The sequence below is a fragment of the Balaenoptera musculus genome, chromosome 5 (assembly GCF_009873245.2).
Source record: "Balaenoptera musculus isolate JJ_BM4_2016_0621 chromosome 5, mBalMus1.pri.v3, whole genome shotgun sequence".
NCBI lineage: Eukaryota > Metazoa > Chordata > Mammalia > Artiodactyla > Balaenopteridae > Balaenoptera > Balaenoptera musculus.
Genome location: NC_045789.1, coordinates 56,229,842 through 56,255,818, shown reverse-complemented (window position 1 = coordinate 56,255,818; position 25,977 = coordinate 56,229,842). Strand labels below are relative to the sequence as shown.

At 33.6% G+C, this 25,977-nt stretch overlaps 1 protein-coding gene across 2 annotated transcripts in view; it reads right to left on the bottom strand.

Moving 5' to 3' along the window:
* EPHA5 (EPH receptor A5) overlaps window positions 1-25,977 on the bottom strand; it is a 313,822-nt gene that overhangs the window by 143,976 nt on the left and 143,869 nt on the right. The window contains exon 6 of one of the 2 annotated variants that reach the window (XM_036854002.1): window positions 18,142-18,223. The exons of the other annotated variant lie outside the window; for it this stretch is intronic. Within the exon in view, the coding sequence (XP_036709897.1) occupies window positions 18,219-18,223 (5 nt within the window). The 3' untranslated portion in view covers window positions 18,142-18,218. Of the gene's footprint in view, window positions 1-18,141; window positions 18,224-25,977 lie in introns of those variants that run through there. 2 annotated transcript variants of the gene reach the window in all.

Genomic DNA, 25,977 nt, shown 5'->3' with positions numbered 1-25,977 from the left:
TTTATACACACACACACACACACACACACACACACACACACACACACACACTTGCACAAGGGAGGGAAGGGGGTAACTATTCCAAGTAAACTTGTGACAGAGACAGACCATTGCTTAAAACAAAGTACACTACCTTGCTCAACTAAAATACAAAACAAAACAAAAGAAATCAATACTGAATGGCTGTGAGAGCTCATAAATTAAAAATTAAGACAGTAAAGTTTTAATGTTTACAAATTCACTTAAAACAATTTTTGAAGTGTCATTTTCCATGAATGCAAGCGAAGAAATTAAAATGAGTAATGTTTGTCTTTAAATTTGAAAGTAGAGCAGAAACAAGGAGGAAATTAGATTGTTCAATTGATTCATAACTAAAAACAGCTGTTGCACTGTATTAACTCTGTGTTCTATTTAACACTTATGTATTTGTAGTAAAATAACAAGTATTTTTAAATAAGAAGAAGGAAAAATTCCCTCCAAAAAAGGAGAAAATTTTGCTGGACTGGTAATCGTTATTTTTCCTTCCTATGTTTTCCATTTTCACTGAGTCACAGTTGTTAGGAACTTATTTCCTCATTCTTTGTGCATATAAACAATGGTTCTAGTAATTTAGAAAAATTTAAAGGAGAAAGTTTGTGGTAATAAATGAGCATAATCTTTTGAACCGTAATGGAAAAAATTGTTTTCCTTTCAAATGCCTTTGCTTTCCATGCAACCATTGCAAGTTAAATGAACGCAGATTTGTAAAATTGTGTTTCATGGTTAATCATTTCTTAATACTCATAATGTAAGCTATTTTTCTAATTTTACTGTATCAGCACACATGAAAAATTATACTTACTTAAAAATCCTAATTAAATAGTGGAGAAAGATTAAGTGGTTTTATGTGTAAAAAATTATAATGCATGATTAACAGAGTAAAACTCTACACATCACTAGATACCCCACTAAGTATGAGATTTTTAAACATATTTGTACAATCTGTTATCTACCTTTCTCTCCAAAATATGTGAAAATGAATTAGCGTTAAGACTTTTAATTCTCCACTGACTCTTTAGAACAATTAAAACTGCCCTGAAAAAGGCACAGAATTCTTTAAAAATAACTAGCTATTTGAGAAGAAATATTAAATTTATAGAACTAATAATACCTAAATTCAGATTACTGTGAACAGCATGCTTACATCATAAAAACAATAAGGCTTTTCCATCAAATCCTAAAACACTCTAGATTGTAGATTTTTAAAATAGATTAAGTGTAAAGATGTTATATTTTTAAAGCAAAATTTGGCCAAAGTGACTCAAAATTTTCTGATAAATGAGAAAAATTTTAACTGAAGTTTACATGTAGAGAAAAAGAATAAGAGAGGGTAGAACATAATAATTTGATCAGCTATTAGGTAATCAAATCATTGCTTTTTCTATCAAGCTAATTTTGGTCATGTAATTGTGAGTTAAGAACTTGATGTGAACAAAAAGCTAAGTTCTGGTAGCAATAGCAGTTGTGGGCAATCACTTAAGTAAAAGTCATTGGGTTGCTAATTGTTGCTCATGTTTCCTGGGCATTTGCTTAATTATAATATATGTCAAGTACATTTTAATCTCATGTATTTGATTGCTAAAGAAATGGCAGCAATAGAAGTGTTTCAAAGAAAGATACATAACCTTTACGGAAAAAAAGAGACTAAAAAATTAATGATGACCAAAAAGGAAAATATTATATATTCATATGTATTGAAATAATTGGATACTGGACAGCAAGAAAATTCTGAAGGACAAAGAACAAATTCTGCATCATGAAAAGTGTTGGTCCTATGCAACATTCAGTGCATCCTCAGCAAATATGGAAGAAAGGTAATTCATCAAAAATGTAAAATCTTTCCAGTGTGTGTTTAGAAGCATGTCAGATACCCATTAGACAAACGTTAATGCAGGAAAAGGCTAAGACTTGTTCTATTTAAAGGCCACGTATGGTAAAAAATCTACACATCTTTATTTTTATCAACTGAATTTTGAAAGACTTCTTTCCCTCCTCTTCAAGGAAAGATCAGATTTCACGGCCATTCATAAAGGCATTATTTTTCCTACTCAACTGGATAGTAAAGGCTGCCAAAAGGAAAGTTGGGAGGAGAAAGAAACTTGTTAAAAAGAAAACCATGAATCAGTATGAATAACTACTATGCAAATTTGCTTGAAAATAGGGACAATGAAGAGTGAATGCCTGAACAGTGCTCTGCCAGTCTGTCACTGAAAGAAAGGAGACTCTCCGAGGACAGCAAATGGAATTTCTGTACCAGAGGCCAATCTTTACTGCCTGTGCCGACTCCGGCAGATTTCACAGCATTAATTTCTCTGGTTCTATTTCTGAACTCTGCTTTCTTCTGCTCTTTAATTTTCTTTCCCTTCATGGGAATGGGAAAGGAGGGAATAGTAGCATAAAATAATCTATGATTCTAAACATGCTGTGGTAGCTATGCTGTTTTCTCCAATTTGTTAAAGACCAGCAAAAAGGAAAAACATGCACTTTGTTTTAGAATCATTGATGAAATGTTAATGCTGATTAGTGTGTCACAAGAAGACTGTATTTTTAACTAATCACGTATGCTGCTCAATTTCTGATGGGAGAGCTTGAAGGGAGCCAAGTAATTAATGGGTCTTGGAAATGTTTAATTAAAATTTTAATCAACATAAAAGTTGCATAAAAACACAATTATTTTAGTCAAATATGATTCCATTGAAGTATATCAGCTATGAGAGGGAAAAAAACACGTAAAATAAACACACACATTATTAGCTGATTTATAATATGTCACCTACCCACATTCTCAAACTTGATTAGTAATAAATGAAAATTTTCTTCCCATTTCAAGCTATGGAAACACATTGATATACATGAAGGCATTATTTTCTTCCTTTCAATCTGATTAAACTGCTTAGTACATGAAAATGCATAACCCCAAGAGTTTATTTGCTATCTCACTGCAGCAATTAATATCATTCACATTACAAATTTCATTATTTTATTAGGATATAATGTAAATCAGTGTAACCAATAAAGAATAGATAGAAATGATAACCTTAGAACTGACCTCCAGAATATAATACTATTATTATACTTAGAGGGAGGAAAAAATAAATAATACTATTATTATACTTAGAGGTAGGAAAATAACCAACAAAGAATAGATAGAAATGATAACCTTTGAACTGACCTCCAGAATACAATAATACTATTATTATACTTAAAGGTAGGAAAATAGACATTTTAATAAGCTATATGTACTTTCATTTGTGAACTGAAATAAACATACCATATTCATTTCTCCTGTAAGAATGGAAGAGGGAGGAGCACACTGGAGAAACTGCATCTTGCTTTGGTTAATGGAATGGAGTCTGGCTTGTATACTGGATTTAGCACTGTGACTTAAGCAAGTTCTCTAAACTCAGTGTCCTAATTTGTTAAATGAAGAAAACATTATACCTACAATTAGGGTTGTTATAAGGATCAAATGGCTTAATTTGTGAAAACAATATAGTAAGCATTTTATAATTTATATATAAAATAAATAATAACATTTCTCCCCCATTTCTTCTTCTGTTAAAATAGACTTTTCTTTGATTTGAGAATATATTCTATATGTGAACTAATATTTGCTAATAATCACTTTTAAATGTATATCCCAGAAGAGAAGTCAAGGACTCATAATTTCAAATCAATAAGTTTTTCTACAATGCATTATTGTTTTTCTGTTCAATGAGGAGTCTCATGGCCTAAAACAGTGGTTTTCTAAGCATAGTTCAGCACCTACCATATCACAATTAGTAGGTATAATTATTAAAAATGTAGATACTTTGACCTACACTATATCTATTGCATTGGGGGTCTGGATTTTTTGAGATGCCAATGTAATGTACAAATGTATGCTATTTAGATTCATTGTTGAGGAAGGTTGCTTAAGAACAATCTTCTTGAAGGAGGTTCCTAAAATATGATAAATGACTGTATAAACTTCCATTGTAATGAATTTTTTCACATTTAAAATTTTTATTTTCAATTATTTTATCTTAAAAAATTTGAAGCAATGAAGTTAATTTCATACAAAGAAACTTTAATGGCTCTTCAATGCATAGAAAATTAAATCTTTTTACTCTGGTATTAAAGCTTTCCAAAATCTTGCCCCAACATAGCTTTCAAAATTTATAGTCCTACTGTTTTACATACAGCACAATCAAACTGGACCATTTGAAGTTCTTCACATGCATCTTTGACAATACTTCTCTGATTTTACTCAACATATTTCTCCACAGCCCAGCATGTTCTTTTCAGTCTCAACATGTCCAGATTCTACCTACATTTCATTACCTTATTCAAACAGTATTTCCTTCATGAAAAAAGGAGATTTTTGATTTTCTTACCTGGAAATAATTATTATTTCTTCTGAAAGTCCACATTGATTTATTAATCTTCTTAATAGACCTACTTTTAACTTTATCTTATAGTTACTTGTATACATATATAGTTTCTCACATTAAACTTTACACTCACTGAAGGCAGGAATTATGATTTATTTCTCTATTTTGAATATGGCCTAGAATAGCATCTTTTTAATAGCAGGTGTCAAAATTATTATAGACTAAATGTATTAATAGAAACAAGGTTAATGTAAATGTCGTATATACATGAATTTGTTCAATCACTTATTTAATTAGCCATTCATTGATAAGATTTATTTATGCCCATATTGCTCCATGTAGGATATGAGATTAATATCACCATCAGTGAGTTAATATATTCATTAATATGACTTTGAATGTTATTCTCCTAAATATCAAAAAAGTCTCTTTCATTAATTTTAAGTGCCTATGCCATACAATGAAAATGCATGTGAATTTTCACATCTGGTTTTTTAAGAGACTAAGAATCAGTTACAATTTCACATTCTAATGCCTGCAAACAAGTTAAGCGAGGAACATAATAATAAATCTGAAGTATTGTGGTTCTTGCCTCTGGAGATTAAACAGGGGCCAGCTATGCACTATGCATATCCAAGGAATATAATAATCATGTTCAGTACTTTAATTCCTAATTTAAATTGGATCTAGAAACAAATTAAGAGAAATATTACATCTTACCAGTGGGCTTCAACTCCAATTTTGTGATCTAACACTTGTAAATTATCATATCCCATCACAATGAAACAATGAAAACTAAAGGAAAAGCAAAACAACAGTGATTAAAAAATTAACTCTGGTTTATGGAAAACTACTTTCCCAATCTTCCTCAATTATGATATATAATGCAAAAATCACTGCTCTTTGGGCATTTTCATATTTCTTATAATATTTATAAATATTTCCATTTCATCAATTGCACAAAGTATGAATGATTAGCTGGAGATAAGGTTTTCACTTGTAATAAGGGTATCAAGCCAGTGATCTTAACTAGTCATGTATGGGAGATTTACTTCTAAGGCATGATTATCTACAAATCTCTTTGTAACTTTTCACATGCAGGATATTATAAGAGGAAAATATACAGCATAATAATGTATATAGTTTATTAAGTTTATTTACGACTACAAAATTTTCCTAACTTAGGAAAAATAAAGTAAAACTCCAAATTTATCTACCTATGCATTTTCAGTCTGTCTTTTATTAGAATGGGGATGAAAAAAACACTAAAGCCACTAGAACCAATATTGAGGACTTTGTAATTTTGATAGAAGAAATCTAAGGAAGAACTATTCTGAAATAGAAGAATCTATTAAAAATGTATTTGTTGATTCTAAAATATTCTGTTATCCAATCCAACATAAATCACTTGGTTGGTAACTAAAGAAAAAAGGCCTTTGTATCAAGGGCTAATGTTGTCGATAGAAAATCCTACCCAAATCCTATTTTGAAATAATCTACTCTCTGGATGGAATTATCTTTGAACTTCAGCCTGAGAAATTTGAAAATAATGTATTTTTGACCTTTCCAGTTTTATTGTTTGTTGTAATGTTAATGTCTTGAAAATAAATAAACATGCTTTACTTTTTAAAATAATATATATACAGATATGTATATTGATTCTGGTGATAAAAATAGATTTAGGAAAATTAAATATATATGGGTACAGAATTATGTTTATCTATGTAGAATTTTAATACTATACAGTCTTAAATTTCAAATGTATAATATTTTATAATACATTTCTATTTCCAAATATGAATTTAACTATGTGACTGGTGATGGCCAGACATGACTTGAATCTCAGTTCCATCAGTAACTATAATACTGAATAATTCTTAGTTTCCATTTGCCTCAGTTTTCTTAGGTTCAAGTGAAGATTCCATGGAGGATGCTGGAGAATTAAATGAGTACTGAATGTAAATTACTTAACTTTGTGCCTGCAACATACTAAACAACTGTTATAATAATGACTTTTCAAGGTCAGCAGCCAGATAGAGGAAATATAAGATAAAAGCTAATGAGGATATAGTTTCATAAAAGAAACTCAGGCCAGGTCTCTAGACACAGTGACAGAATACAATTGATATTGAGTAATTATGCAGTTAACCAAGTAGAGCATGCCTGCTATGGGAGGAATGAAGCATATACACACTTAAGTTGATGGAGAAATAGGTAGAGAGAATGATAGACAAATAGATAAACAACACAATTCATACATATTCATACATAAAATAGGACTACTGAAGAAGTTTGGTCTTTTGCATTTTAAGAATAAATCATCTATGTTGATTTTTGAGTTATCTTTTGAGAATAAATACAGTGATGGCGGTTAATGTGATGCTCCTGAAACAAAATTGCCTGGATTCAAATTCTGATTTCTCTACTTATTAGTTCTATGTAAGTGGATTCAATTTTTGTATGTCAGATTTCTCCTCAGTAAAAGAGGAATGATGAAGGTGATAATGAAGTAACATTCATTAAGTATTCAGAGCACTTCAAGGTATTTGTAAGTGTACCACAGATGTTGGCTATGTTATTAATTTCCAGTTTCTGTAAGGAAACAGCCCCCAAATTTGGTGACTTAGATCAATAATGATTTATGATTTCTCACAATTCTAGGCATTGGCTGGGTGATTCTTCTGCAGGTCTTGTCTGGATTTACTCACATGGCTGCATTCATCTCCCAGAAGGCTTGGGCTCTAGGCTTGTCCCAGAAATCCTTATCCCAGGTGTAGGGCTTTCTATGGGAAGGGTGGAGCCCTGTCTCTCCAGGTGCTTTCTCATCCTCCAAAAGGCTAGACCAGGCTTCCTCAGAAAACTATGACCTCAGGGTTCCAAGTGGTGGGGGATGGAGCTACCGGTCTTTAGAGGTCTGGGCTAACGAATTCACACCTCACTTTTGCTGTATTCTATTACTCAAGGAACATCACAAGCTGGCCCAGATTGAAGAGTTGGAAAAACAGACTTCATCTCTTGATGGAAGGAGCTTTAAGTGTTTTTATACCCTACCATAACTATTATTTTTATTCCAGGACCTGGAAGTTTAAATAGAAATCTCTATGTCTGCATATAGAAAGAATGAAATAAATTCTTTAGCCAGGTCTCTAAAAAATTTATGATAATAAATGCAATCTTGAGAATATAAAACTATACTTAATAGCCATGGTCTATAAGTGAATAATATTTTTAATATTTTCCCAGGAGGTCAGTGTATAGTACACAGAGGTATCAGTCTGTATTTTTATTGTTAAAGTTATAATTAATGTTTAATCTAGTACCTGTCAAAGAGGTCATATTATGAATGCAAACATAGGCATATAATTTATATTTGCAACAAAACTAAACAGTATTGGTAACAGTTTTTTTTCTTTTTTAATGAAGATAAGATCTCTCTGCCACTTACAATATATGTGCTCTCGTGGGATGCATGTTGGCTCATTCTGTATCCCAGCAGCTTCCTATTCGGAAAACCATTTAGGACAGATGACTCAAGCATTTAGTAATGACATTCACAAGATGAAACCTTATGAAATCTATCTCATAATCTTATATTAGGCATGGAATTTGTAGTTTTAGTGATACCAGTGAAGAAAATCCTTTTATTTAAACTGAATTTCAGTTGTTTAATATGTCACAGTCATGAGTTTGAAACGATTCTACAAAAGTTATGAGAAATATCACTGCTATTAATAAAGAATCTTTGAAGCAATAGGAAGCTCTTTACATCAGTGTTTGCACTATTAGAAAGGAAGAACACCAAAGAATCCACAAGGTTAAGTGTGAAGAGCACTGGATAGGGATTCCAGACATCCGTATTGCAGCATAAAATCTTTCAATGATTAAGCAGCCTTTGACAATTACTTCATTTTCTACTCTCCTCATTTAAATATCAATCCATTCAGTTAAATATAAATCCATTCGGATGTTGTGAAAATGTCACCATCTACAATGTAAATCATATGCAAGTCTTTATAGAATTTTTCTTTTGTCATTATGTGTTTAGGATTGATATTACTATTGATGCTTACATGTACAGAGATCCTAAGAAAGAATAAAAAGCTATAGTCACAACTCTTAAATGTAAACATCAAAGATGATTTAGCAAATAAGTGAAAAATGTTTCCTGACGCTTAAATTTAAAATCTATCCATAAATTTCTTTCCCCCTAATTAAGGTTAAGCAAATGATTTATTATTCTATTTTGTTTTCCTACACTAAAAAACTCCACATCCACTAACACTATAACAATACAAAATGTAATTTTACTTAGAGACCTCATAAAACTTTGCCTTTTACCTACTCTAAGAAGAACAAAATTGTAGTTGCAGAATATCATGAAAAATATGAAAGAAACTCAGGCATATGCTAAATAAAGTAATAACTTCTTATAAATGTACAGTGTAAGAGTTCTGCAAATGTGCATTGGGTGGGACTCAGTTTTGTTCATTTTAAATAATTAAGTTTCAAGGCTCATCAGTCTTCCCATATGCAGTTTATTTTCTACAATTTTTTTTTTTTCTATTCAGAACCAATTTAAACTTACTGGCATGCCTAGAAATTTAAAAAAAAAAAAAAAAAAGCGAGAATATACGTGAAATTTGCCTCCAGAAACTGATAAAGCAATGCAAAGAGCAACCAGGCACTTTCATTTTAAGACATTCAATTAACTTAACCTAAATAGATAATAATTTACAAAATCGTACAAAAAACCCTGAAAAACCCAAAGCTGTGATAGTTTTAACTAACAACGTTTTTGATGTAACAAATTACGAAATAATTAAACTGTAAGGTCGAATAATGTACACACGAAGAAGCACAACAGTATTTTCAGTATTTTAAGAAGAAATCAGACAAGATTATTTAAAACATAGAAATTATGACCAAATGGGAATGTTGTCAAAATTAGGATAATTTCATCTGAAAAGTAAAATTGCTTTTGGGTTCTTGAAGTGTCAGGAAGAATTGATATTAGTATTGAGAGGAGATCAGTTTTCTATTAATAAAATTACATGTAAAAATTTCCTGATTTTTGAAAATTAATACCATTTCACTTAATTACATTATTTATTTACTCATTTATGAGCACCTGTTATATGTTAGAATCATACTAGTCAGTGAGAATTCAGTCATGGATAAAACCTGCATAATCTCTGCCCTCAAGGAGTTTATAGCATAGTGGAGGAAATAAATAAGAAAGCAAATAACGACATACTTGCATGAGAGGGATGAGCGTTTCAGAGCACTGAAGAGAAGCACCTATCTCAGATTTGATGATTCAAAGACAGCTTCTTGAAAGAAATCATCTTAGCTGGGAAATAAAGACCGAGCAGGAGCTAACCAAACAAAAAGTGGAGGTAATGGGGGCCTAGGGGATGTCTCCCATGTGGGGTTCCACGCTATCAGCCAGTGTAATGACATCTTTTAATGCAGATCAGCAAATGATTTGAGAATTAGGAAGATGTAACTGTTTTGTTTGATAAAACTGTGAAGTTTGGAATTTTCTAAGACAAATACCTATTTGTAAAAAGATACCTTTCAAGAATTTCCGTCATTTGTTCATTCACTCACTCTTCCAACAAATAATTATCAAGTTATCTCTACATGCAGGTGCATTTCTTGGCAAGAAACAATAATAACATTCCTGCACTCGATGGAACTTACATTCTCAGGGAGGAACAAAAAAGATATACAAACTAAGTAAGTTATATAGTGCTATAAAGTGCTATGTTCTGTGGAAAGAAATAAAACTGGAAAGTGGGATAAGAAAGGCCAGGATGAGGGCCCTGTGTGTGGGCACAGGTGCGTGTGTACTAGCATAAGCACACAATTATAAGCAGGATGGTTAGGAAACACTTCTGAAAAGATATGTAGGCAAAAGGCATTTATTATGCCAAGGTAGGGAGACATATGGAAGTTTGGGAGAAGACGGTTCTAGGCAGAAGTAACAGCAAGTAGAAAAGTCCTGAGACTGGTACATATCTGGAAAGTTCAATGATTAGCAGGGAGGCAAGTGCAGCTGGTAAAGTGAGTAAATGAGAAAGTACTGGGAGATGAGGTCAGCCAAAGAAGTGGTAAAGGTCCAGATCCTGTAGGTCTGTGTCATTTACTCTGAGTGAGATGGGGAGTCATGAGAGTTTTGAGCAGGGAAGTGATATCATTTGATGTATTTTAAATAGATCCCTGTGGCTGCTTTGTGGAAAATAAACTGTGGAAGTCCGAAGGGTAAACAAAGGGATTCATTAGGAGACTGTTACAATAACTTAATTATGAAATAACAAAGATTTGAATCAAAATGTTAGCAATGGAATGGGTGGGAAACAACTGAATTATAGATTCATTTAGGTGTAGAATAGTTAGGATTTAGTGATGGTTGGATGTAGGATCTGAGAGTGAAAAAGCATCAAAAAGGACTCCAAGATTATGTCAACTCTCAAACATTACCTGGTAGTATCTGATTGTAAACACAGACTCTTTGTCCAGGTTGCTTCTTTTCCTTAAGATTTTATGGGCCAAGAATCTTGTTATTAAAGTCAGATACTTAAGATGGAGGCATCCTTTCTGTAACACTTCCCTTTCCTTCTAGGCAAGTCACCTCGGTGCATTTGAGCCTATAGCTGTCCACATGAATTCCCCACATCTTTCCTGCATCTGAGAACAGAAGGCAGAAATGAGACACACAAAATCGATAGTCCCTTAATCACCAATGGGACAAACAAGATACTTATTAAAAATATATGTAAAAGAGATGGCAATAAAGATGAGTGAAATTTAACTCTCTCACTTGTTTCTAATGGAACACACTCATAACAAACCAAAATACAAAGAGATTATTAATTTACTTCTACACAATGGGATGAGCAAGGGAAAGATGGAGCAATGCCACCTACTCAGAACAACATATGAAGGTCAGAAAGCAAAATAGAGTTTGCATGCTTAGAGAGTAAATCATGGTGATTGCAGAGTCTTTCTGACTGGGCAGGTCTTTTGCCTTGTTTCAGCTAGTAGAAAGCAATAAATGTGATGATGTGTAATTTTTCTTGGAAACCTGACTTCAACAAAGAGACAAACTGCAGTTTGAAAACCATATGGAAAAAAAAAAGAAAACCATATGGAGAAAAGCCCACTTTTCCCAACCAAGGCCTTTCTAAATAAGTCAGTTTGCTGATCTTCAGATGTATAAGACAGCTCAGACAAAACCAACAGAGTCACTGTGGTAGGCAGAATAATGGTCCTTCAAAGATATCCATGTCCTAATCCCCAGAACCTCTGAATATGTCACATTACATGGCAAAGGGAAATTAAAGTTGCAGATGGAATTAAGGTTGCTAATCAGCAAATAAGGAGATTATCCTGGGTTATCTGAGTTTTTCTAATGTAATCACAAGGGTATATGAAAGTGAAGAGGGAGGCAGGGCAAGGTAATGTAAGAGGGACTTGAGTCACCATTGCTGGATTTGAAGTTGGAGAGAGGGGCTCACAAGCCGAAGAACGCAGGTATCCTCTAGAAGCTGGGAAGACAAGGAAATCAATTCTTTCCTAGAGCCCCCCAAAGAAGACACAGCCTTGCAGACCTTGATTTTAGCCTAATGAGACCCTTGTTGAACTCTGATATAAAGGATAATTATCAGAGATAATTATATCGAATGATAATAAATTTGTGTTGTTTAAGCCACTAGGTTTGCTTTAACTTGCTACAATAGCCATAGAAAACTAATACAGTTACCTATCCAACAGGCAGCTGACTATACATGGATGAATAAGCAAGCCGAGGCAAGATGGAACACCTAGCAGTTATAGACTCTTGAGCAAAAATAAATGGTTATTATTTTAGGTTACTGAGTTTGGGGGTGGTTTGCTACATAGCACATAGCCAAGCATGCTTGTGGAATAAAATGTCACTTTTTTCTTTTTTTTTTTTTTTTTTTAAGTGAGAAGAGAAAAGGCTCTAGGGTAGAACTTTGAGGAATAAAAATGTACAAATTGATGGGAAAAATAAAATAATTTACAAAATAAACTGCAAAATGCAAAAGAAGATATGTTTTAAGGGAGGGTTTGGGTATTCCAAGAACAAAAAAATTTTACTCATAAAGACACTTGAAATACTAATAGACAACCTTTCACAAAACATTTACCAATTAGAACAAAGAACACTGCACATGGGCAACAAAACAGAGTTTGAATCCTCAAATCCATCTATCTATCCTTTTTTGTGCCACAGTTTTAGAGTTTTGATGGGATTGACTCTACATCTGGGTCCGTGGTGAGGACCCTGGGGAGGTCCCTAGGGAAGCCCATGGGGAATGAGCCAGCTGGTCTATTCCCGATCCCTCGTCACAGCGACGGGTTCCATAGTATCCCTCCCTAACCTGGCCCTTGTGCTTGAAGTCTAGGACTGTTAGTCGATAAATTGAGGAAGAGAAGTTTTCTTTCCTTCTGGTATGATGTGCTATAAATGTATGAGATCTGGAATCGCTCTAGCCATTTTGCTACCTTGAAAGAATTCCATCAAAACAGACCCAGAAGAGGGTAAGCTCTAAAAATCTCAGAGAAATGAAGTCAGATCCATGATCAAACTGTTTCTGAAACTGGTGCTTTTCAATGATAAAATATGTTCCCTGCATTGCTTAAGTACATTCTAGTTGAATTTATCTTATTTGCAGCATTTTGGCTGCTGTAGAGTCATACAACTATGAATTTAAATCTGTAATCTATTAAAATAGGTAATACTGTGTAAAATAGGGATACAACTTACATACTTCAACGAGCTGGTGTGAGGAATAAATAAGATAATGGGTGATACCTTTGGTTGTTCATATTTTAGAAAATATTATGAAAGAAAAAATAATTCTTTTATATGATAATTAAAACACCAAAGCCATGGCTGGATTAGATGAAATCTGAAATACCTTGAATTTCTCAAAACAAAAGGCCAGGGTTGGATGAAGGTGAGGAATGCAAGGGGTATTTAATAGTTATTTGGGAAAGAAGACCAGATTCAGGGATAAAAGGCAAACTCTGTCTCTATTTCCAATTTCACCAAAAATATTTTAGACATTTTGCTAAGAAATTTAGTTAACATACCTCTATAAAAGTAGAACTCGGCACATAGTGATACATGTTCTTGCTATAATCATCATTATCATTATCAGCTTCTTTAAATTAAGTTTAAGGAGCATTTAATTAAGAATTTAAAATAGATTCTGATTAAATATAAAAAAAACTATTCATATTAGTAAGACAAAAACAAATAAGAAAATTAAGGGAGGGTAGATTGTTGTTAAACCAGAGTCTAGTTGCACCACTGATGTGACTTGCTAACAAAATAATCAATAGTTGTTTTTCAAGACAGTATAGCTAGTCCTTTTAAAAGTTCATACTTTTGAGCTGAAGAACCTCATCTCACATGGAAGTAACTGCAGAAGCCTTCGAGGGATTTTCTAAACACTTAATAGTAGAACATTTATTTTCTCTGCTGACTTGTAATAACCAAGTTCGTGAATACTATCTCCACCAAAAGCAGCACAGTGACATACAGTGTTAAATTTTTTTCTGTAAGGAAAAAGTAACGGTAGGACTAGAAATAATTGTAGTGCTTTAGAAAGTAGAGAAAAAAGTCAGACTACCTGACATTATGATCCTTTACCAATTATGTAAGTGTGTGATTTCATAGTTTCAGGAAGCAAGCCACTAATATTTCCAGTCCAAGTCCCTGGAAAAATAGACTTTAGTCCTGTGAAAAACTGAATGTTTAGCTCCCTCTGAGAGTACCAATATTATCATCTTACTGGAAAATGTTTAAAATGATTCATTTAATCTTTGAGTCCTTTTATCCTCATACATAAATTTTAAATGTATAAAATAGACCAAAACAACAACAAAAAAATAGAGTAGTCCCTCCCCCCAGCCTTATCCACAGTTTCACTTTTCACGGTTTCAGATACCCCCAGTCAACATCAGTCCAAAAATATTAAATGGAAAATCCCAGAAATAAACAATTCATAAGTTTTAAATTGCCTACTGTTCGGAGTAATGTGATAAAATCTCACATCGACCCGCTCCATCCCACCCAGGATCCCCAACCATCAACATCCTCTGCCCCTGGCATCCAAAAATCCACTTCTTCATGGCTCAATGATCCAGGACCACCTGAAGCAGATGATCTTCCTTCTGACAAATCATCAGAATGTCAATAGCAGCCTAACACTACGTCACAATGCCAAGGTCATTCATTTTATGTCATCAGATAGGCATTTTATCAACTCACATCATCACAAGAAGAAAAAAAGGTGAGTACAGTACAAAGAGATATTTTGAGAGAGAGAAAGAGACCACACTGACGTAACTTTTATTACAGTATATTGCTACAATTGTTCTATTTTATTATTAGTTATTGTGGTTAATCTCTTGCTGTGCCTAACTTATGTATATATGAATATATAGGAAAAAACATAGTATATGTGTATAGCACAGGTCACCAACCCCGGGCCACGGACCTCTACTGGTCCGCAACCTGTTAGGAACTGAGCCACACAGCAGGCGGCGAGTGGCAGGCGAGCCAGCGAAGCTTCATCTGCCTCTCCCCATCGCTCACATTATTGCCTGAACTATTGCTCACGTTACCGCTCACACACACCCCCCCTCCACTGTCCATGGAAAAACTGTCTTCCACAAAACCGGTCCCTGGTGCCAAAAAGGTTGGGGACCGCTGATGTATAGGGTTCTGTACTATCCAAGGTTTCAGGCATCCACTGGGGGTCTTGGAATGTATCCCCTGCAGATAAGGGGAGAATACTGTAAACCACTAAACTGCTACCACCATTCCCATTACTACCAATAATAACTTAAAAACACTACTAATTTACTCTCTACAAAGGTTTTTTCTGAAATAGAACTATTTCTTTCTATATCTATAGTGTATCAAGGGTTAATTAAGTATAAGTAATAACAAGTAAAGTCTTATTAATATGAGTAGACTGTTGATGACAGAAATTATAACTTGAAAGGTTAGTAATTTATAGGATAATGAAAGTTTTCATCTTCAAATGTCATTTACTGTTTTATTAGGGAAAAATAAAGATTGTTTAAAAAATAGATAGACACCCTCTAAATTCATATACTTTAAATACACAGATGTAATTAAAGCAGAGAAACTGCACTGTTTGGAATAATACTGTATTTGTATTTGGTTCTCTACCACAAGCCTAAGGGAAATCATTGCTCGAATTGTAGTTTAAGCATCGGTTTGCAGTACAGGTCATATCCTCAGTCCTTTTAGGCTTGAAGGTTCAATAATATAGGCTCTCTTTTCTTACTAATGGAAGAAAATTTGTAAAAAGTGAGATCAAAAAGCCAGCACTGCAAGCATATTTTGTTTAATGGAAAACATTTCACATCTTCAAACACATTCTTCAAGCTAGATGCTTGTTTTGACAAAGAAGATATTGGTGTTTGTGTGCCAAGCTACAAATAGGTAATTTGCTCTGACTGAATTCCAATAATGTATTAAATGGGCTGTCAAATATTAATAAAATTAGATAAACAGAATAAATTAAAATTATCCCAATAGTCAAATAATCTCAAGATATTTTTTGTCACTTCATTTTGTGTTAATATATCATTCAATAATAGGTCATTATCAGCAAAGATTGATTACTCTGGTATTGATGTTCACCAAACAAGGCATGACTATTGAAATAGATGTAAGGGCAGTTACAAAATGGTGTATCATCTATTTTTAATAAATGCAACTGTATATCCTAAGTGGATTTGAATAATTGCCTCTACAGACATGTATGTGTGATAAAGGAAGAAAAATACAGAGAAAAACAATGCGAAGTCAACAAGTCAATCCATATCGTCATCCAAAGATAATGAATTTGATGCTATTGCTGCTGATCTTAATACTCAAACTGTCATTAGTTCTCTTCTAACTGTTTTATTTTATTAGACTTTATTCTTCAATTCGTTAATTCTTTAGCAGAAAAATAAAAAGTTCTAAGGTTGGAGTAGGATGGAGTATGCCTTCAACTGTTTTTGTATCTTTCAGAATGCTCAGTAGCATATGATGAATGCAGGAGGTGCTGAATAAATACTTGATGTTTGAATGAATGGCAGTCAATTTCAGGAAAATCACATGAACAAATCATTTTGACATACTGTACAAAAAACGTTTCAGTATTCTAAGTAAACTTCGTTTAGAACCTAATAGAGGACTCATGGATATGCTTGATTTAAACATGATTTCACATCTGTATTATGCTACATCTAAAGAGCACACTAAGAAGCTTTACGTGATGCCAGGTCACTGGGAATGCTTTCAGAACTTTGTTCTCAAGGACTAGAGAGCAACAGCACTTCAGAGTGAGGTTTTAAACAACTTGATATTCTATGCATATCAATTTACAATAGGCATCTTTACACAAATAAGTTCACAGCATACATGCCAGTGAGATGAATGATTGAACAGTTCAAATGCTGAGTGAGCTGCTCTGATTCTGAACTGAACCACATGATGGTTCACACTTGAAATGGATTTTTGACCATGTTTCTGTTAAATAGGGAGTGAGTTTGCAACCAGAATTACACAGAAGAGCAGAGTTTAAAACTAGCTTCCAGGTGAGCAGGAGGCAGAATAGAGTACCCGCATTAGAAAGAAAGAAAATAGTATTAACAAAATCATTGCTGGCGTAAAAACAGAAATCAGCAGGTATTTTGTAAAGAGCTTTCGAGAAAAGCAACATCAAGCAAACCTGATTAAGCGTTGTCACCATTTCCCTAGAGAGGAGGGACAGGAAACAAATATCATAACCTCCCGCAACTGTAATTTTTCTCAAAATGTGGGCTAAACACACCCTGCAGCAGAATCACTGACGTGTGTGTGTGTGTTAAAATATGCAGATTCTCGGGCCCTCCCTTGGATATAATGAACCATAAATGCAGAGTGTGCAGTTCATGAGTAAGTAACTCATAAACACACTATAGACTGAAAACACTATGCATTGCTCTTAAATAGCACAGTAATCATTATACAAAATTCCTCTCTGGAATGAGTTCAGTCAGTTGCAGTGAATCCTTTTGTCAAGATTAGAGTGTCTAAAGAAACAGATATTAAGAAAGTAGGAAGGCCAGCTAAGCAGTAGACCTTAAATAATAATGTCTTATTTCAGAGTTCCAGAAAACCTAAACCTATGAATTACAATTAGGACTCTGTGTCTGGATCCTGAATTTAAAAGAGAGGGGGTGGGGAGAGGCACTCAACAGAAATAAGAAAACAAAACCTTAGCACGTAATTATCTGAAGCATTCCAAAAGATTTAGAAACACGTTACACATCACACCAGTAACTGAAATTATAACATTAATTCAAATAATAGAGAAACAATTGAACTCATTATTTTAGGTAATATTTTAAGAAGCACAGGTTCCAGGCATTATTGTGATCCCCAGGGGAAGATTCCAGAAAAATAGATAAGAAAGCAAATAGTTGTACTGCCTGTGCTCCAGGTTACCTTAGAGAGGCAAGCCCAAACTGGAGAGCAGAGCAAACTTTCTTATGGAAGCAGCGATTTAAGCAGATCTGAAGACTGAGCTATCTAGGACAATGATGTAAGAAATAGGCTTCAGGCAGAGGAAACAGCAATATTTACTAGTGATTCAGAGCACAGTAGCTCTAGAGTAAGAATTTCGTGGTTTAGATTCCTATTCCCTCACTTACTAGATTTGTGACCTTGGGCAAATCACTTCAGATCTTTAAACTTCAGTTTCTTCATCCTAAAAATGGGAATAATAATAATATTATGTCATGAAGATGTTGCTAGAATCAAATAAGAAAATGCAAATAAAGTTCTTCGCATAGCAATGTGCACACACTAAGTGCTGAAACATGCTAGCCATTGTAGTCTCTGTTATTGGTACCACAGTAGCTAGAAAGGAAAAAAAAGAAGGAACAGAAGTCCCTGAAGTCTCTTTTAGAAACCAGAGAAGTCTCTAGAAAGATTCTTGTCAGTGAACCAGACAAGTATTTTGAGGATTTCTAAAAATATTCCACCCCATCTGCTAATCTTTATTAAATACACTAGAGATGAATTATGGAGAAATTCATCAGATTAGTGTCTCATTTTTGAACTATGTTTTCAAAACAGCAAATAGGCATAGGAAAAGCTCAGAACTTGTGCCTCACTTAAGCCAAGTTTTGATGTGGATGGGCAGCTTCAATTGGCAAAATTAAAAGGTTTTTTGTTGGTAGTATGAGGCCAATGTACAGATATTCATGATATGTAATTAAACAAAACATTTGTCTCTAGATAGTTTTCTTTAGAAACTTCAATAATTGACAAATTAATATTTGTCCATAAGCAAAAATGATGTAGCTAACAAAATTTGTATTTTTCCAAATACATTTTGATGAAAATGAAAATTATGACTATTTTCTATATACAAAGTATTTTCCCCCTTTTCGCTCTTACTTTGATGCTGTTATTCTCTTGTTTCTTTATGTTATTGCTGTGGATATTTTATTGAATTGAAAAACTTCAATGCCAATATAAAACTCAGTGTTTTAAGAAATCATTGAAGATAGAGTCACCATTGGAAAATGAAATCTCATAGTTTACTCGTCCAAACTTGAAGCAGTTGCTTTTGTTACCTGATCACTGATTCTATATATTATTTTTCACTTTTGAATTTTTTTCTTTTTATTTTACTTCACCAATGGGTTTGTCTATATAATACTCATAAAGTCTAAAAAGGTATTTATCTCATAGTTTCTTCTATGAACTCACACTATTTGGAATACTACTGAAAAGTTTCTTAAATACTACTATAGTAACATTTATCAATACCTTATTATGTGCTAAGCATTACTCTGTTTTATAGATATTAACTCATTTAATTCTCACAACCATCCAATGTTATAGATACTATTTTTTTTTTCCATTTTTACAAGTGGATAAACTGAGATTCTGGAATGTTTAAGTAACTTACCATGTCACATAGCTAGTAAGTGGCAGAGACCGTATGGAAACAAAAAGTCCGGCTCCACAGTCTAGATCTTTAACCAACACACTAATTTGCTGCTCTGTGTAACAAATTAAATGCACACACACACACGCACACAGTTTCTACTCTGTGTATTATATTTTGAAGACAATGAAATTATATTAGGTACACTGTGTAGGGAAATTGGAAAAGAAATGAAAATGTGATCTACTAGTTTTATTGAGTTTTTTTCCGTTTTTATAAAATAAAATTTGGATATACTGAATGAAAATCACTATATTAGGGCTTTAAATTGAATAAAGAATGCCCACAGATTGGGTAGTCAAAGGATCTGGGTCTCTGTCCCTGGGTGAATTAGTGTGTAAAGTGCAGTGGACGTAAGACAGTTATAAACAGCACATTAGATGGTCAAAAGCAATATAAGTGGATCTATAAAATATTTTGATTGTGGTGAAAAATTTAGTAGTCAGAATGAGATATTTAACATAACGATTACCTGAAATTAAAAACACATGCATCCAATGCTAAATAAACTTTTAATAAGAATACTTATGAATAGAAATAAATAATCCATGAAAAGGCTGCTGTTTAGGAAAATGGATTTGGGATAAAAACAGTACATAAGAAAATATATAAACCAGGTGAGAACCTTGCATAGCTCAAAGATGGTAATGTGCCATGAGTTAAGGCATATTATTAACTCAACTCACATCATCTGAAATACAAAGAAAATACAGAATGAAGGAAAGAAAGAACAAAGGAAAAAAGAATGAAGAAAGGGAAGAAAGAAGGAAGGAAGGGGGGAAGGGAGGAAGAAAAAGAGAAAGATAGGATGAACAAACCTTAATTACTTGAAAAAACAGATCTTTTCAAAATAGTGAAGATAACTTGCTTAACAATTATATGTAGAAATTTTCATTCAAATTCGAACAAATTCATTGGATATCATAGTTTGAATATGGTGGCAAATCTGAAGATTTTTCAGTAGCTTCAAGTTTGAGATTCCGAAATAGCAATGCTACTAATGGCAGCAGCAACTGCAATAAAGTAAAGTGCCTGCCATTTATTGCTTGACAGCTGCAGTGGCAATGCTTCGCTTCATCAGGCCAGATCTGTGGTAGAGTATTGGGCATTTCTCCTGAAACTTGCCTCTAATCTTTGAATCTATTTTTCTCAATGATTGTATAAGCCACTTAATACCTTTTATTAAAGGGCTTTTCTGTCTAAACCAGAGTAAATTTTGTTTGCAACTAAGAAAATAGACATTAAAACCAAAAAATGTTCCCCAAAGAGAAGTGTCACAGGCAACAGTCTTTTAAAGGAATGGGGATTTGGACCAGTGGTTTGACTGGTTGAATTTCAGTGTAGCAAGAACCTATGTAGTTTTAAAGGATGGTAATCTAACAACACGGGGCATATGTCTTATCACCTCTGGTCACCTCAAATAAAGTGATTCTTGAGGATAATATTTTTGGTGAGCAAATTCCATCTGTTTTAGTACCATAAAAGCATGAGAAATATAAGAAATATAGGAAGGATAGCCTGTGTCTAACTGCACTGCAGAATTTAAAGAAACAAAATTAGCTTCTCAATGTTTAAATTATCTGCTCAAGTCATATTGAGATGATCAGAGAGTCTCCATATCTCATGTCCTCTTAACAGTGAAAAGGATGACAGAACTGCACATCAAAAACCAAGTATTATCCCACAGAATTCCTGAACTGCTAAAATGATTGACTTTATTGCCTTTTCTCATGAGAAAATGAGGCCACTGACTGGCGAAAAAGAGTGAAGCCCTGAGCATTGGAATGTGGATATGTAGGAGAATACAGATGATTCAAAATATTCTCAACTTCTAAATCTTACTGAGTCTCTCTTGCTACCATTAAGCGGTTCCACACCTGACCGAAGAAGCTGTTCCTTCATGTCTTCAATACCTTATCTAAGATCATTAACTGATAGAAGGAAGTACTTGTCTTCCTGCTCAAACTTATTACTCCGTCTGAACTCAAGATCCCAACATCCTCTTGGGAGCCAACTACCTGGTCAATACTGGAGACAAGAAGCTCCCTGAATATGAGTCTCACAAGATTCTATAACTTAAATCTGCAAAAGCATAGGGAATATGTGTGAAAATGGATTCTGTGTGTTCCTTACAGAGAAGTGAGAAACAATTTCATTCAAGCTGGTATAAATGCATGATTAGAGATTCTGGATCCAGTGTGGTTCTCCAGGTAGCTATCACAAGTGCTAAATGCTTCTTCAATTAGTTGACCAAAATCTGGACTGAAAGGTGGGCTAAGTTTTTAAATAAAGTTCAGATACTGGGAATTCCTTGTTTTAATGTAGAAGAAGGGATTAAATGATCTACTGAAATAGGAATGTTAAAGTGGATTTATTTTCCAAAACCTATGAAACTATCCACTAATTACATCTTCAGAAAGGACCCAGAAGACAATTTCATTACCATAATGATGAGAAATAAATTGATGAGGACAGTGCCACCTTTATAAATAAAATCTCTAAAATTTCTGTTCTCTATACTTGAGAACACAGAGGTTGAAGATGCAGTGAAATGATTTCCTGATTTCTTTAGGGTTCAGGTATGGCAGAGGCCAAGTAGTAGCACTTTACCACTAGAAGGAAAGTGGGCACAGATTTCATAATAGGCAGCAGATGTGAATGGAAAAAGTCTAGTACGATGGCATTTAGTGACTGAAATAATGGGCCATTTGATCTGTACCACTAATGATATGAAGGTCTGAGAAATACAAATCAAAATTTAGTGACCTAGTTAGTCATGGTCTCTTACGAATTCCTAGACCTGATTTAGTTCACTTACCCTATAACCCCTAAATAAGAAAAGAAAGTTGACTGTCCTTAAGAAGGACTGTGCAATAGTAACATACGTTAATATTATACATTTTCCTTTTCAGTTTATCTGAAAGGAATCTCTGGCAATTTCTAGATAAGTGGGAGGGGGGGTGTTACTGCCCAGATTATAAAATGTAGATTTCTGGATCTAAATTTAGATTTACAAACTAGGGTATAGAATATAGATTTCACAAATTATAGAAAACTGCCTCTGAGCTAACACTAATCCATGTGAATCCGGAATACCACTAAGAAACCCTGATCTGAGTGGAGGCTATGATGGTAATGTGACGAATGAGATTTTGTCCTGAGCCCATATTACAACTGGCACATTCAATTCTTTGATTATTTCACCAGGTTACTGGTGTATATTTGGAAGATTTTCTCTTCAACTGGAAGAAATCTCTCTTTGTCTCTGAGGCTCATGCAGTAAAAGCTGTAAAACTGTAGTAATGACCAAACTAAAGCATCTCCCTCCTGCCAAAAGAGTAAACACACACCTTTAGTGGATCCATAGGGGAATGCAGCAATTAGTGTCACCATAAAAAAATAAAAGAATAAAGAGTGGGGATTACCAACATGCCGATTTAAATTACCTGTTTAATCTGTATAGAAGACAAACTAATCTTGGCAAACAACAATACATTTAATCAAGTGGTGATTACAAATACAGTCAATAAGTTCTCTCCACTGAAGAAAATCAACAAAGACCCTCAGAATGATTATAGTAATAATCTAGCAAGTGACAATGAACATTTTTTTTAACATCTCAATCAATAGAGACCAACAGAAAATGTTTGTTGCCCTCCTCTCAGGAACAACTATGTACTTTTACCATCTCAGTTCAGCATTCTCTTAAATTTCCAACTCTACAGCATAATTTAGTCTCAGGAACCCTGATCATCTCCACATCCTGTGAGACATAATGCTGGACAACTACATGAATGGCATCAAATTGAAAGTACCTGATGAAATGGGATTATCATGTCCCCCAGACACCTTTGGAAGAACCAAGAAATAAAACCCTTCAAAATACAGTAATCACATTTCTTAGTGATATTTCTGATAGTCTGGGACAGGTTGGGACATTCCCTCCAAAGTGTTTGTTGCACTTTGCAACTCATATCATGTTAATCAAGTGCTCTGAGGAAAAAATCCAAGAGTCTAAGACTATTTCAAAAACAATTAAAATTTGGTCTATTTCAGCTCAGAATTAAGATTCTGTACCTTTGCAAATTAAAGTGTTAATACTTTTGGTTTTTCAGTTAGAATGAGCTTATTCCTTCTAGGGATAAAATATACATTTGCATATATTAAAAGAACTTTATGATTTAATTCTTGATAAAGTATGCCTAGTGCAAAATTATTTTAAAGTAAAAAATTTTTAAATATGTTTATAGAAGAGCATCATAAATGCACACTCTTTTGTGAGCAGATAATGAAACATTTAAAGTAACTGCTTTCAATGGGATTTTTAATTTTCATACTATGTTGATAAATCACCCTCCATCTATCCATCTATCTAGCAGATATATACTTTCAGACGCCCTAAAATAATAAAACAGAAGAACAACAGGAGTGAACAACAGAAGCATTGTCATGTAAATAATCTAAATGCTTTTTTCTATAAAGAAAAATTACTAAATGTACATCAATTTTTTAAAACAATGCACTGCATAGAAAGGCAAAATCACTAGAAAACTGGAGGAGCTCAATGAATTTTATTCCTTTTCTAAGTTTGAGTTTAATAAAGCACGGTTTTTATATCCATTATTTTATCCACTTAGCAATTTGACTATTAGAGTTCTTTATGTGATTAACGTATTCACATTTCCGTGAGATGTTATGGAAAAACCCGAATGAATCTTTTGGCCAACGCCGTATTTTCCTATCATTTTCCCCTTCTCACACTGTTCTTTTAACTTTTTTTCTTTTTTAATACATCTTTATTGGAGTATAATTGCTTCCCAGTACTGTGTTAGTTTCTCTCGTACAACAAAGTGAATCAGCCATATGCATACATATATCCCCATATCCCCTCCCTCTTAAGCCTCCCTCCCATCCTCCCTATCCCACCCCTCTAGGTCGTCGCAAAGCATCGAGCTGATCTCCCTGTGCTATGCTGCTGCTTCCTACTAGCTATCTATTTTACATTTGGTAGTGTATATATATTTCGATGCTACTCTCACTTTGCCCCATCTTCCCCCCCCCCCACCCTGTGTCCTCAAGTCCATTTGTAAATTACTTTTTTTTCCTCAATTTCCCCCTTCATATGTGTTTATATTTCTTGACCATGATAATCCCCACAATAACTCTGTAATTTTTTCCTTGTCAACCTAAGTACTTATGCTGCATTTTACGAGGCCCATAAATTCCAACTAAGTATAGTATTTAGCTTTTCTTAAAACTTCATCTTTTGACTTGACTATTAAATTACATGCAAAAAAAGTATCATTTGAATTCTGGCAACTTGCAAAAGCAAGATGCTAGACTCCATAATGATTTAATAGCTGGAAAAATGTCTTAAATGCTGTATAAACATCCATAAATTAATCATTTAATCACTATCCTCAGCACGAAATCATTATTTCCTTTTATAGACTGAGCCAGGGTTACCTAATCAGTTTCAGTTTCTAGCTTAATGCAAGATTCTCATCTTGAAAAAATTACTATTTTTTATTTCTTCTTGTACTTGTTGAATATAATTTTGAATCTGGACAGTTCATATATCACATTCATGTCACAAACATAAATCAATCAGAAAATGACAAAAAATTATAAAGTTGAGACAAATCAATTAAGAAACAAATGCATTTCTCAAAAAACACTCCTTAGAGGAGAGTAAAACTAATGCTGGAATCTGCTGAAAGAAGTTTTATATAAAAACCGCATGTGGTACAGATAACTTTCTTCAATTTAATGCTGAAGAAAAATTCAGACATTAAAACCAACTACTACAGCCCACTTTCTATAATGATGGTACTTGATAAATGTCCAGCATAGTGGCATTGAATCTAAGAGCTTTTAGGAGCTACTTGAAGTTAATAATTTTTGTGGAAATTGAGACTTAGTTGGTCTGAAATGTCAGATACTGCGAAAATCTCCCTTCTTATTTTGATTTTTTGGGGGGTAGTTTTGTAGTGATTTTACACTATGTGTACTCTGAGAACTTGGGGAAAAGAAGCAGCAACCAAAAGTTTCTGCTCTGAATACAAATGTTTGTTTTACATGATAGCCATGCCTTGAACAGCTGGATGAAAATTATTCTTTCTTGATATTTAAGGTTTTTAAAGTTGAAAAAACAAAAAAACACACTTTGCAGTCCTAACAGGCCAGCAAGTCAAAGACAACTAGAGCAAATATTTATTAATAACATCATTTAAAAAATAAACGGTCATTTCTTACATCTAGTTCATCAGAGAAATATCTTTCAAAGAAAGTTATGCAAGCTTAGAAAATGTCCTCCCAAAGGGATACAACTCTTAATGATTGTTCAATATGCTTTCAATATGTTAATGGAAGATTCACACGTAGAACCAAGTAAGCTTGAAAGATGTTACATATGAAGCCTGACATCAAATGTTTAATGCCAGTATTTTTCTGATGTGGGAAGGCGGTTCACATTCACAGAGCACTTGTGGCATTCAGACACT